The sequence below is a fragment of the Euleptes europaea genome, chromosome 2 (assembly GCF_029931775.1).
Source record: "Euleptes europaea isolate rEulEur1 chromosome 2, rEulEur1.hap1, whole genome shotgun sequence".
Classification (NCBI taxonomy): domain Eukaryota; kingdom Metazoa; phylum Chordata; class Lepidosauria; order Squamata; family Sphaerodactylidae; genus Euleptes; species Euleptes europaea.
Genome location: NC_079313.1, coordinates 44,194,545 through 44,208,733, shown reverse-complemented (window position 1 = coordinate 44,208,733; position 14,189 = coordinate 44,194,545). Strand labels below are relative to the sequence as shown.

Here is a 14,189-nt window from a genome sequence, read left to right as displayed (position 1 = left end):
AAACTTTAGTAACTTCAGAGATCAGCTTTAAGTCCTTCCAGTTGCAAGACGTGTGACAATTTCAGTGTGTATGTTCTCCTCATTGTGCACCTTCTAAAATAGTATTGTCTGTAGCACATTAGGTACTCCCCAGAAGCAGGCCCAATCATTACACTCTGCAGTGTGTTTGCATGGCACACTGGAGAAAAAAGACTGAATGCTTCATATTTTAACAGTTGTAGTAGAAATGCTATGAGTCTGTAATGTATACCTTTTAAAATTTTAACACACATGAAGCAGGCCTTGAAGAAAACTGCTACTTTTTATTGTAACATTTTGATATGTAAATACCTTAAAATTATATGAAGAAGTGAGCTGTGGCGCACGAAAATATTTTTGTTAGTCTTTAAGGTGCTACTGGACTCTTGTTCTTTTCTACTACTGCCTTAAAATGTGTGTTTGTTAGAACAGTGTAGTTTTTAAATTGCATGTGCATTCTTAGTTCAAATGAATTCTCTTCAGAATGTGATTTCCCTTTCCACAGCATGAAGTTCTGGCATGAAGGGTCTTTGTGACTCAGTATAGAAATTCTAATTTTAAACATTGGTAAGGTATAAATATTTTGGGCAACACACCAGGGAATTGATTTTCAAAGTAGTCACAGGACTGTTCTTATTTGTTGTTGGTGTCCATATAGTTTAATTACCAGGTCTGCTTTTGAAATCTCAGCTGAACATTTTCTTTCAAAAGGTGCATCCAATAACATAGCATTTAAAGAGTGTTTGTAATTCATGTTTATCTGCATTTTCGTTTTTGTTCAACTGACTTTCTTTTTTCCTCTTCCCCCTCAGGACTTCATGTTATATTTGTCCAATGGACCCTAAATAACATTGAATGTTAAGTCTGGGGATTTCATAAGCTCTGCAGCGGCTGGGATGTTGCGACAGAACGGTGGAGGCAACAAGCGTGGTTTAGGATTAACCAAACTATCTACCTCCAATTTCTTCACCATCTCTAATTCAGGAAACTGGGGGATGGGGCGCAGTACCAAGAGCAGCTCTTTGAGCAGTATTAGCTCCAACTCTGACTGTTACGACAGCACTGTTGTGGACCCAGAATACATCATGCAGTTGGTGAACGATGTCAGAAAATTTGCAGATGTTCTATTTTATTTGAAAGAAGCCACTCTTTCAGAAGGTATGCTTATTGCTTCTTTGCAACTACTCTGGTTTGAAATGTGGCTGTTAACGTGCTATTTATTTGGTATGTTTTTGCCTTCTACAGGAAGTGGTGGGGTTTTCTACCACACTTCCTCTATGAAGCACGGTAGAAAGTATTTCATAATTGGGCACACATGCAGAACTTAAAGTAAGCAAAACTCAGTAATGAAGTGTTTGTAAATAGGCAAGGAAGGGACATATGTTAGAAGTAGATTCTATTAAACAATGTTGGCATTGATTTTAAGTGACTGAAAGATAAACAACTGGGTAGTAAGTGTTCTGACAGTTTACTTGGGCAACTGTTAATTGCTGGAGAAATCTTTTAACTTCTGTAACACCCCCCCCCCCACACACACACACACACAAAAGACGTTTTTGCCATTTCCTGCCATCAGGTGAAAACAGCAAATTTGTTTGCTCAGGTTTGTGGTCAGTCTTTTAATATATAAGCTTTGTTTCCCCACTGAGGGGCATCCACTTTCCTTAAGCAGCAGGAGGTTTTCAGAAGTAAATCTCTTGTATTGTAATGTTCTGCTTTGCAAAAGATAGCTAAAGCTTCTATTGTTAATTTCTCCAGTTCTGCTTTTAATTTTAGAATGTTATGAACAAGTTGATTATACCTCACTGTAGTGTGTAGTGGCAGTTGAAGGATTCTATTAAAGGATCAGGAATCCAGGTTTTTATGTTATTGCAAATATTGGTAACTAAATAGAATTTATTGCAATGAAGCAGCATTCTTTCTTAGAAAAGGTATATGAAGAATTTTTTCATTCAGAAACAATATGCAAAGTAAGTAAAGTTGATGTTAAGACCACTTTTCTGAAAACAATTTTTTTAATGTTAAATAGTGCTCTCCCACCCCCCAGGTAGGGCTGCTGTTTGCTTATAGGATGTGGGAAACACACTCAGTGGTAGAGCATCTGCTTGGCACGCAGAAGGTCCCAGGTTCAATCTCCGGCATCTCCAGTTAAAGGGACTAGGCAAGTAGGTGATGTGAAAGACCTCTGCCTGAGACCCTGGAGAGCTGCTGCTGGTCTGAGTAGACAATACTGAGTTTGATGGACCAAGGGTCTGATTCATGTGTTCATAATGCTTTTTGAGCTTGTTTATTCCACTCTCAGGTTTTTCACACCAATGTAGCATTGCTGTGAAACACATGATACATTGCTGTGAAAAACCTGACAGTGGAATAAACAAGCTCAAAATGCATTATGAACACATGAATCAGACCCTTGGTCCATCAAAGTCTTCTGGGCATGGAGTAGGGGTCACTGGGTGTGTGTGGGGGAGGTAGTTGTGAAATTCCTGCATTGGGCAGGGGGTTGGACTAGATGACCATGGTGGTCCCTTCCAACTCTATTATTCTATGACCAATACTGTGGGTGTTTCACTATATTCAGTTTGATCCGCACAGCGAATCATTGTGTTAGGCTGTTTAAATATTTTTTTAAAGGAAGTTGATACTTTTTGCCAAATATAACCAAATATAACCACAAGTCTTTCGCTGTTATGAAGACCTTTTCAGGTTAATGTGTTACATGTGCACATTCTGTTCACACATGTTTTTTAAAATCGTAGTTTGGGGCAGCACACTAAAGGACTCAGTGCTAAACACTAGAGAACAAGCAATATAGCATTGGTACACTTATGAACTTTTAGTACAAAAACTGGGAATAGTTGTGTTTTGGAAGTAAAAGTATTGCTTGTATAGGTAGGATTGTTGTCTACAGAAAAGGATTGTTGTCTACAGAAAAGGAGATGTGAAAGATGAGCTTTCTTGTTTTCATGGGTTGGTAATTAGCTTATGTTTGTCATATATTCTGTATTCCAGAATCTGCTTTGAAGTATAGTGCTTTCTCAGGTGTACTCTTTATAGAAATCTCATTCTTGTCAATTCAGCTGAAGTTAAGGGGGTATGAATATATTAATCAGCATGCCATAGTTGCATCTGCGTGGGAACCACTTAAAATGTTTATATCCTAGGAACTTTCAGTTGTTGAGGCTTTCAGGTAGGAATGCTGTTTCTTTTTTAGAGGAACTGCAGTGCATCCTTTGAAAATTAAGAACTGAGTCCTTTAGACAAGTCTAGACTATTTAATAGAACAAGTTGGAAAACAGTCTGTTTCCCCGAAGTCTCACACTGGCAAATCATTGTGGTACCTAGGCATCACTTGCTGTGTGCTAACCCAAAAGTGGGAAGCACTCTTAAGACCACAGCTTTCACAACCAGCATCACCTCAGTCTTGTAAGGATTCCGTTTCAATTTGTTAATCTTGTAGTCATTAAAGTACAGCAGTCAAGACAGTGGCACAGGACCTGTACAGCATCACCTGGTGATTTGGATACAGAAATATAGAACTGGGTGTCATCAGTGTGTTGTGACCAACCTACTTCAAAGACATGAATGATTTATCCTAAGGGCTTTACATAGAAATTAAATAACATGAGGGATAAGACTGAGTCCTGTGGAACCCCACAGGACAAGTCCCACCCTGATAACAACTGCTCTCCAACAGCAGCCTGCCAAGTCCTGTCCTTAAAGAGCTATTGAAACCAACCCAAAGCACATCCCTGAATCCCTGCTTCAACCTCCAAATGCCTTAACAAAATGGCAGAGTCCACAGTATCAAAGGCTGTTGATAAATCCAGCAAGAGCAACAAAGACACAAACCTTATCTGTGTTCAGAGATCAGCTGAAGCCACTGGCATTGCCTCCATCCCATAGTCCAACCTGAAGCCAGACTGAAAGGGGTCTAGAGCAGATGAGTCATTCAGGAAGATCTGGATTTGTTCTGCAACCTCTCTTTCTTCCATCTTGCCCAGAGACCAGGTGATAGTTGGCTACAACATTCTTGTTCAGTGCTGTTTTTTAGTATCTGATGGATGGCTGCCTGAAAGGCACCATGAGTCAGTGGCTGAGTTATGATGAACATGAAGACTCATTGATGTGAGCCTTATATAGTTTCGGCAACCAGGATGGACGAGGATCCAGAGTGTAAACAGTGGCCTTTGTAGATTGCAAGACATCCATCATGATAACTAGATCAGATGATCCATAAATTGATCAGATGGTATATTGGACATTTCTGGAGTCTCAATTATAGTACAACCAGCATCCAAAGTGGAACATATTTGAGAAATTTTCTTAGTAAAAAAAACTTTGCAAAATGCATCACATATAATCATCAGGTCTTGAGAATTTAAAGACTCAGTCTTTGTAGGCAACAAAGAAATACCGTAAACTGAGCTGGGTGCAATCTAACTGATGTGGTGTTGGCAGAGAGATTACTTTGCTGCTGTCACTGCCGCGTCATAGGTCTCCCAATGAGTTCTATAACTCGCTCTGTCAGCTTCAGTTTATTTTCTTCCAGTACTCATCTAGATGACTCAAAGCACTCTTCAGGTCACCCAGCACCAGAGTAAACCAAGGCACCAAATTTTGCCTCAGGGATGTGAGAGGTCAGCTGGGGGCAACCATATAAGTGGATTCCAGGCACTTCATTCCAAGCTGTCGTCATGGTCTCCACAGAGCTGTTGTTTGAGGTCCTGAAATTCCTTAGGGCATTGAAGAATCCAATCAGATCCATAAACTTCCATCAGATCCATAACTTTTAGCTGCTCTTCCACCCTTGCAGAGTATGGGTGCCACACTTACCTTGAGAATGCAGTAGGTAGACCACGGTACAGGCAGAATTTGCAGCCCCCAAACCAGACTTTTACCCAGAGACTCAGTTCAAAAACTTAAGTCTACAGTTTATTCTTTGTTACACATGGTGCCTGTCACAATCTGAAAGATACCCATAGTGGCCAAAGAGGTTACAGAATCCTGTGCTGGCCCAGACAAGGTGCCATCAGCACTAATGTTGAAATTGCCTGGATCAGTCAATCAGGGTGTCTCCACAGAGTCCACACCAAGCCCAATTCTACCTCTGCAAAGTCAGACAGGGCGCCCAGCAGGGAACTAGGTGAGCAATAAATAAGTTGAATGCCCAGTCGATCACTGGCACATAACATAAGGAATAGATAATCAATGTCGGCAATAGTTTGTGCTGGGGAACCTGCAAAAGGGGAAAGACTCATAGAGAATATCCACCTTCCCTCCCTGGCCTTCAATTCAGGTTTAATGAAGGGCCACATAAGCAGGCTCAGTTGACTGAGACAGATACCACTCCATCATTTTTTTCCAACCAGGTCTCAGTCCTGCAAGCCAGAGCAATTTTCTCCTCCTCTAGCAACCTTGAGAGGAATGTGGTTTAGTGCAACAAAAAATCAGTGAGGAGTGATATCACTGAAGAAGCAGAGGCAACAGGAGCCCTTGCATCATGATGTCTCAGGATGAGATGGAAATTAGATAAGCTGAGAGTTCAGTTATGTCTCATCATCCATCTTTCTGGATGGCCCTTGTGGTCTCTTCCAACCTTGTGAACTTGTTGGCCATCTGTCGGGAGTGCTTTGATTGTGGGATCCTGCATGGCAGGAGGTTGGACTGGATGGCCCTTGTGTTCTCTTCCAACCTTGTGAATTTTCTGAAATTCCCACCCTCATATCTTTCAGCTTCCAATTGTACAGAAATAGTAATTTCACCAAACATCTGCCCCCAGTTGGCAGTTACCACCAGTACAACTAGGAAGTCCACAACACTTGACATCCTGGCAACTTCAAAGAAACAACAACAACAAAAAAAAAAAACAGTCCAGAAGATATTTAATGATGATCCAGAAATGAAATCATAGTTAGGTCTTAGGCCAGTGTTTTTTTCACATGTTCCAGGTATATGATCGGATTCTCTGTCTCCTTTGATAGTGGAACTTGTTCCAAGCAGGCTGTGAGTCACAAGTTTATACTATTGCATTGGATGGGATTCTGTGTATATATTTACAAGTGCCACAACTATTAGGGAACCTGGGGAGCCAGCAAGGGTTTGGTCATGCTCAGAAGGACTCTGACTTGAATGGCAGCTCCATGAGACATATCTCCCAGGTTTCAAAAATAGATTATCTGATATTAGAGGGTGCTGATACTTCATTGCATGTCAAATGTTTTGCAGGGTGCGAATCTAGTTGTGGGCTCCTCTAATTTATTGTATTTAAATATATTATTGAATAGCTCTGAATTCAAACAAGGTAACACCACTTCATTAGGCTTAAAATTCACTAGACCATTGGTATGTTGCAAATTGTTGCATGCACTACTTGTCCATGAACTACTGGACATATACAGCTGCTGCTATGTTCAGACTTGAGTTTTCTTCTTCCACTAAAAACCTATCATTTGGATTGAAATCAGTTCTGTATGTATTGCAAAGGCCTAGAAAAATTATGCTGTATCCTGTGTTTTTTTTAGATGTTTGAGCACCTAGTAGCGAAGAGCCATTAATTCAGTTTATGCATCCCTGTGACTCTTAAAGCCTGTGAACCTTTTTCCTGCTCATTTTCATCATCTAGGTAAAATCTGTAGGGTATCCCCCACATCTCATGGATTGTACAGATCTTGGAAAATATAAATCAAATCCTAAGCATATTGAGCTGTTGAAGGATCTGTAAAATATGATTGCCAGTGATGATCCAAAATATTCTACCACAAGGCTGATGTGTTTTTAAAAAACTGCTGGCTACATGAGAAAGGGTGGAATGCCTCTTTAAAATTAGTACCAGGCTGAATCTTGTGCAGGGATACATCATCAATGAATTGGGGTGTAGGGGGTTTCTGGCTATACAAATCGACATGTCCTATGCTGCAGGCTGCTGTTCAGTGGTGTGCACATAAAAAAAATCAGGATTAATTTAAGATCCAGGCTTGGGGAGCGTATGCTGTTTATTATCCTGAATTTCCAGGGCTCTTTTACCATTCCAGGTTTTTCAGATTTCCCCCCCCCCTCAAAATTTGGGAAACATGCATCAGTTGCACCATGACAGATGGGCAAAGGTTCTGCCCCTTTTTTGAAATACCCCAATCTTCTTTTGTCCTGTTTTGGAGGGAGCAGAGCAGCTAGCAGCAATCAGGATTCCTGGAAGGGGTGGAGGAGCTAGGTGGGAGCAGGGAGCAAGAGAGAAAAAGCTGCTTCACTGTCAGTTCAGGTAGGCTGGGTCAAAGCCTTCAGAGAAAGAGAGACTGGAGGGATCTTGTCTCAGAGTTTGCCGCCTTGTGTTTTAGCAGGCTAAACAAGAGAATATGTGGAGATGGGGTTTGTGTCTCCAGAGTGTACGTTGGGAGACAACCTGTCTCAGGTGACTTTGGAAATCTCAGTACCTGTTTTCTGTGATAAAGCAGAATAAAAGTTACTGTTCTTTTTCTGTTTCCCCCATGGGTGCTGAATTTATTTTATTCAGAAGCCAGCTGAATTAAATGTGTCAGGTGGAAGGTCGGGGTAGAGACCAAACTGGTCAACCTTTGCATCAAGCTCCCTCTGTTTCAGTGTCATATTTAAGACCCTGACCTTCACAGCCCCTTGTTTCCCTGTCCCCCAGAGGTAGCAGGAACAGGGAGGGAGTGGGAGAGAGAAGAAACTGGTCTCACCAACAGATGTTTGGAAGCATCTCCCTTCCTTTAAATTTTTCTGTGTGAAAATAGTATTTTCTGCCCCCTTAAAAAATGGCGCTTTACTATTCGAAGGAACTGGAAATGCCAACTAACAGATGATTGAGGAGACCTGGTCTTGGAAGCCAGGTCTTCTGCCTGTAGAAAATAATCAGCCCTGATCAGGTGTTTGGTAGCGTTTTCTTCTGTTTAAATTTTAAAGGTCTATTCTGTGGGGGTAGACCTGGCCTTCAATTTCAGAGGCCTGGTCCGAGGCCTTAGAAAATAATGGTCTTTTAACATTTAAAGGGAGGGAGACATCACCAACCAGCTGTTTGGCAGACCAGCTTCCTCTCGCTCACTCTCGGCTTCAAGCCCATGAAACCTGAACCACTCCTGAAATTCTAGGAGATAAATTTTCATTACTCCCAGAATTTTGTCCTTGCTAGGGAGTGGGCACAAAAGTGATGCATTGACTGTTGACTTTATGGAGCAGAAGTGAGAGAGCCAAGTTTGTTGGCTATCAGAAACAATGGCTGGCTATCGAGCCTTGCAAACATTTGCACGCCTTTGCAGATCAGTGGATTAGCTGGGGATTCCTTTTAAATTATTTTGCAGAATTCTGGTGGTCCTCACCTAAATTAGTAAGTTTAAATTCAATTGACTAACTAAACCATCCATTGCATTCTAATGTCTCTATCTGTATATTCAACTGTACATTGTATAATATAGTTTATTTGCAATAAAACATTAAGTTTGAGGAAGGTGCTTTAGTTAGTCAGTAAATAGATATGAAAACAAGATTAATAATACTGGCAAAGTACATATAATGTAATTGATAGCTTGCAGATTCAGTTAACTTTTTTGTTAAGTCTAACTATCTGACTTAAAGTTGTGAACTCTGGCCCTCCCCCAGTCTCATGCTCTACATTCCTGCAGAAGAAATGTTCATTTGTTGCTATAGTGTCCAAGAGCAACTGTTGGTAGGGTTATGTTTCTTGAGCAAGTGCGTTTGAGTGTTCCGGATCAACTCCTACTGGAGAACTTAATTTTTGTTGACTTAAATGCCCTTTAAAACAGCTTTGCTGTTAAAAGAAACAACAGTTCCCAAATTCAGAGACAGCACTTAGCACTTTAGTCCAAAGTGGAAAGCAGTGCCATTGAGTGGATGAGACTTGCTCCCCGCCCCTTCCCACCACACAATTCTCTGCCCCCACTCCTCCTCATCCCCTGCTGTGATTTCCCCGCAGGGCTTCCCAGAATGACCCTCCCCTCACACATCTGAGGGAGTGGGCTCTGAAGCAGGGGAGCTCATGCTCTGATCAATGTTGTCAGTCCATGGTGCCACAAGACTTCTGTTTTGTTCAGCTGTAAAATACAATGCAAGTCCAGTGGCACCTTAAAGACTGATGACATGCAGCTTACTATGAGCTTTCATGCATTGCTGCTGACCTTTTCTGGCATCTTCCTACTCGTGCACTCTGCTGTCTGCTGTGTGCAGCTCTCATGCATGGGGAGGGTGACGGTGGTCTGATGGTGGCAAAGTATCTGCTGTGGAAAGGAGGACAAGTTTCTGGGTTCACTGCCCCTTGAGCACTGCTCACTTCTTATTTCTCTTCTAGCTTTAAAATACAGCCAGTACTAGACTTTTTTTTCTTGGTTTTAGATAGTGATGAGTGATCACCATATTACTTGAACCCATGGCTGCCAAGGCCACAGTGACTGTTTGTGCTTAGAGTTTTGAACTATGTCCTCTTAGTACTGCGTCATAAGAATTATGTTCCTATCACATGCACAAAACAGATTAAGTGTTTATGCTAGGGCTGAATTTATATACTTAACTAGAGGGATGCTTACTTTTTCACTAAAGCGCTGATATTTGTAGTTAAAAGTACAAATTGAGACAAATTATGTTTGTTTATTACCTTTCCATTCAATAAAAACCTTAATTGCTGGAATTCTTAAACTCACCTCCTGCCGTGTCCGTAGGCTGCAGACTCGAGCAAAAAAACCTCTTAACTGCCAAAGAGCACATTTGTGCAACATCTCAATTTACAACCATTCCTGAGGATCAGGGAGCTGCGAGCGGCGGGGAGAGATGCAGCAGTGGCACAGGCAGGCCGGCTCCTAAGGGTTTTGGAGTGGTGTGGGATGGCAAGGAAAATAGAGGGAATTTCGAAAATGAATGCTTGATGATGGGGCAGCGCTGTGGCTGTGAAGGCTGGGTGGAGCAAGAGGCCTCAGGTCCTCAAGGCCGGCAGCCGGGGGAGGGGCCTCATGGGGGTGGGGAGGAGCATTGACCGAGAGTGGGAGGGGGTGGGCGGTGACGGCTGCCAGACGTTCTTGCCCCCTCTGTGTAGACTTTAGCGGGAAAGGAGGGGGAGGAGTGATGGCGCCAAGACACGGGGCTGGGCCGGGAGGGACTGGACAGGACAGTTCCTGTCAGCGAGTGCCAGTTCCCATCAGTGAGTTCCTGTTTGTGTTGGGACAGGCGGGGTGTGCCTCTCCAGTCTACCTGACCCATGTGGCCCAGTGATGGCTTTCCACCCAGACATCCCCTCAAGGCTCTCCCTTCCAGCCATCACCCCCAGTCTCAAGTGACTTGGTGACCCCATGGTCTTGGGACCAGGAGAATGGGAGGCTAGTGTCTTGGGCACTGGCATGAGGGCCTCCCACGGCTGCGTGTGGGTGCACAACAGCGTGGGGGCGGGGAGCCGGAGGGGGCCACCAGACTGCAAGTCAGGGTCTCCAAGGCCACCAGCACTCGTGTCTGCCCCTCCACCATGGTCTGGGTCATGGCAAGCATGGAGGACAGATGGCCTCAGGAGGTAGTCACCTCAACTGCCAGCATCTCCATACAGCGGTCTGCCCAGTTGGTGGTCTCCTGCCACTCTTGGTGGACCTCCAGCTGCTCTCTATGGTGGCCCACATGATGGAGAAGGTTGGGGAATGCATTGTGTGGGCTTGGGGCTGCGAGCTCTTGGTCCAGGGGGTGGTGCCCCCTCCCCTCCTTGGGGGATGGACCTTGTTATGGCCCCTGGGCTCAGCGCATTGCTCCCTGGGCGTGGGGGATTGGGGTGGCCGAGGGTCACCTGTCCCCTCCAGTTCTGCTCCCGAAGAGCTGCTGAAGGCACCAGGTGAGAGGAGGGGCACCCCTGGGGCAGGTGGCAAGCCAATGCCCAACGACTGCAAGAAGGCCTTCCCAGCCTCAGCTTGACGCTTCCATGGGCAGAGGACTTGGAGATGCTGGATGGCTGGTGCCTAAAAGGTCACTGACACAGGTGCCTCACCCGCAGAGAGAGGAGTCCCATGAAGTATGGCTCTCCTTCCAGCGGTCTCCCTCCCCGGAGGGGTCACCTCCACGCCTTTGCCCGCAACCGCAGGAATGAGAGCCCGGAACACCAGACCTGTTGCGAGAGCATGCTTGAATGTGGCCCCTTGTGCCATGATCCGCAGCACCCATTTCTTGGCCTGGCCATAGGAGTCATTCCAGCGTTTCTGACACAAGGCTCCTGTCAGGGCTGCTTGTCCAAGGGCGGACACCCGTCTGTCTGCATCCTTCCAAAACTGCTGCTGTCGCACCTGTGTAAGCATGCAGTGATCCTGGGGGAGCGCAATGGAGGCATTCTCGGCGACTGTGCCAAAGAGCAGCACTTTCTCTACGTTGGACCAGTTGGGCCTGCGACGTGGCATCCTCCCATATGGGGAGGTCTCCACCATGTTTGCCGGCTGCCTTGGGAGGGGGGGTGGGGTTGGGCCAGAAAGGCCGGCTGGGAGATGCCTGCTCGCTCTCCTCTGTGACCTTGGTGGCGTGAAGCTGGGGCATGCATAGAGAGGGCTCTGTTCCTCCACTATTGTCTGGCCCCTCAATATGGGTCTGGCCATCTGAAAGGCAGCAGTCTGGCCACCAACTTCCCCTCAGCCCTATACCCATGGCTGGACATGAGGCCGATGGTGGCCGTCTGTTCAACTCCAGACTGTACTTGAACTTTCCCACCCCGACTCTTGCCTGCTTGAGAGTGGTCCATCTCCTACAGGCTCTCTATTTGTGGGTAGCCGTTCAGTTCCATCACCAGAGGCGGGTCCGCAGGTACTGCAAAATGTATCAGCACTCTGCGTCTGTCGGACAGTGATTACCTTGGCCAGTTCTAGCTGGACCCGGCTGCCATCCAGATGATTTGCGAGGAGGTGGCTCCTGCCCTGCAAGGGTCGCTTCCAGAGCCCCGGCCCATACCAGTACTGCACAAAGTTCTCCTGTTCTTACGCAGTCTGGCAACTGGTCATCGCTGACGTCCTTGAGGTGTCCACCTCGTCAGCCTGTTGCTGCCTCCATGCCTTCCTGGACGCCATGGTGGTCCTCATTCGCTACCATGTCCGATTCCCCACCAAGGAAGCTCAACTGGCCCCTATTTGGGCCGGCTTCACGGCCCTCGCCAATTTCCCCAATGTCCTTGGAGCCGTCAACTGCACCCACATTGCCCTGTAGGCCCCGCATGAGAATCAGAACATCTATTGGAATTGCTACCACTTCTACAGCATCAGTGTGCATGCAGCCTGCAATCACCGGGGCATCTTCACTGACCTTGTGGCCAAATTCCCGGGCAGTGTGCACAATGCCCATATATTTGACATGTCGGGCTTAAGATTTCTCCTGGAGACCTGGCTGGAGGGAAAAGGGTGGCTTCTTGGTGAGTCCGGAGGCTGCAGTCTCGGAGAGGAGGGGGCAGCGGCAAAGTTGGCGATCCCATAGCACTTATCCCATCTCTCCCTCACCCAGGTGACTGTGGCTACCCTCTGAGGCCCTACCTCTTAACCCCCTACCCAGTTGTAAAGCCCGCAGATCGAACTGCCTACAAGCGGGCACACTGCAAGAAGCGGATGGTCATCGAGAGAGCTTTTAGGCAGTTCAAAATGAGATTCTGGTGCCTTCATCACATGGGGGGGGGGCTGCTGTGCGATGCAGCCCGAGCAAGTTTCTAAGCTATTCACTGTGTGCACCTTGCTTCTCAACATCGCCAACTGGCAGGGCCTTCCTAAACTCAACGAGGATCCCAGCAAAGCACCCTGAGAGCCTGGTCCCTACGGTCCCAAGGAGGAGGCCATCGGCGGGGGGCAGAACCTTCCCACTCACCTTGTCCGAGAGTATGTGCGCAAATCACTGTGACGTGATCTCGAGGAGGCGGGGCGACAACGCTCCCCCTCCCGCCACAGATTCACGCCCCTGAAGAGGTGGTTTACCAGTGCCCACGCTGCCCCAGCGGGCCATGCCGAATGGCTCGCACTGATTGTGGACTGCTCCCCCCATCAAGGTGTCTGCTAAGCTGATTGCCATCCGCCCTCATCCGGGAGGCTCTCGTTGGCCTCAGAGAGGTGATTGACACACACACCCCAAGCCTGCACTGGTAGGCATTCAGCCCCATTTCCCACCAGCTTCAACTTGTTGCAGGGTCATGGGCATACAGGAGGTGAGTTGACACTCATGCAGGCCTTGGTACTGAGACCTGGGCTGGCGGGGGCTCACCCCAAGCCACTCTCCAATAAAACACATGTAATCTCAAGGCATGTCGTGTCTCTCTCTGGCTGGCCAGCCCTCTCGGCTGTCCCTTCCCCCCATCCCATCCCACCCTTCTTACAGGCAGACCCCCAGTGAAAGGGTGGCGAGATGGGGCCTGTTCCAGCCCCTGACCTTGTACTAGGAGTATTTGGCCCCCACCCTTGTTGCCGGCAGGTCGGACACGGAGCATGGCCAGCTAACGTCTTGGGAGGGTGGAGTGGAGCGAGGGGACAAGGTCGTCAAATGGAACGTCGAGGATCCGGCTGCCACTGGCAGAGGCCTCCTCAGCAGATGGGTCTTCCCGTAGCCATGAGGTCTCTTCTTCAGCCAGCTGTGTTGACAAGGCCCATAACTACAGAGAGGAGGTGGCTGTGGAGCCAGAAGGGGTATTCTATATTTGGATGGGGTCTAGAAGTATAGCTCCATAAATGGAGGGGGGGTCTGTTCAGGGGACGAGCCTGGTGGGGGATGTGTCCCCCTCCCAACTCCCTGACATCGACCTGGAGGGCATGGGGACCCCTTGTGGTTTGTGGGAGGCGACACTCCCTTGCGTGCAGAGGGGGCCAGGTGAGGCCTGCCAATCAGTGGCATGGCTGTCACCTCCCATCGCTCCATCCCGCCCAGACCATGCTAGGGGGCTGTCCCAGCCCACAGTCAGTTGCGCATCTCCTGACACTTGCAGCTGGGCCACAGTGCCTGAGAACTCGCCATTCCTCTGAGCGCCCACACTAGCATCTCTCCCAACCCCTCTCCTGCACCCAGCCAGGCCCTTTCCTGATGACCTGTGTCCCACATGAAGGAAACCAGAGGCCAGTATGCAGGGAATGCAGTCTTTTATTGTGGGGAAAAGGTCTGGAAAGAAAACGATATGCTGGTGGCCTCTCCTTGGTGGGCAGGGGGTGGCTGACTCCTGGGCCATG

At 47.0% G+C, this 14,189-nt stretch overlaps 1 protein-coding gene across 1 annotated transcript in view; it reads left to right on the top strand.

Moving 5' to 3' along the window:
• The first annotated feature begins 817 nt into the window (after positions 1-817).
• The window catches only part of ARHGAP29 (Rho GTPase activating protein 29), a 64,845-nt gene continuing 51,473 nt past the window's right edge, over positions 818-14,189 (top strand). Inside the window, exon 1 of the mRNA XM_056844309.1 lies at positions 818-1,176. Coding sequence (XP_056700287.1) covers positions 915-1,176 — 262 coding nt within the window. The 5' untranslated portion in view covers positions 818-914. The remainder of the gene's footprint in view (positions 1,177-14,189) is intronic.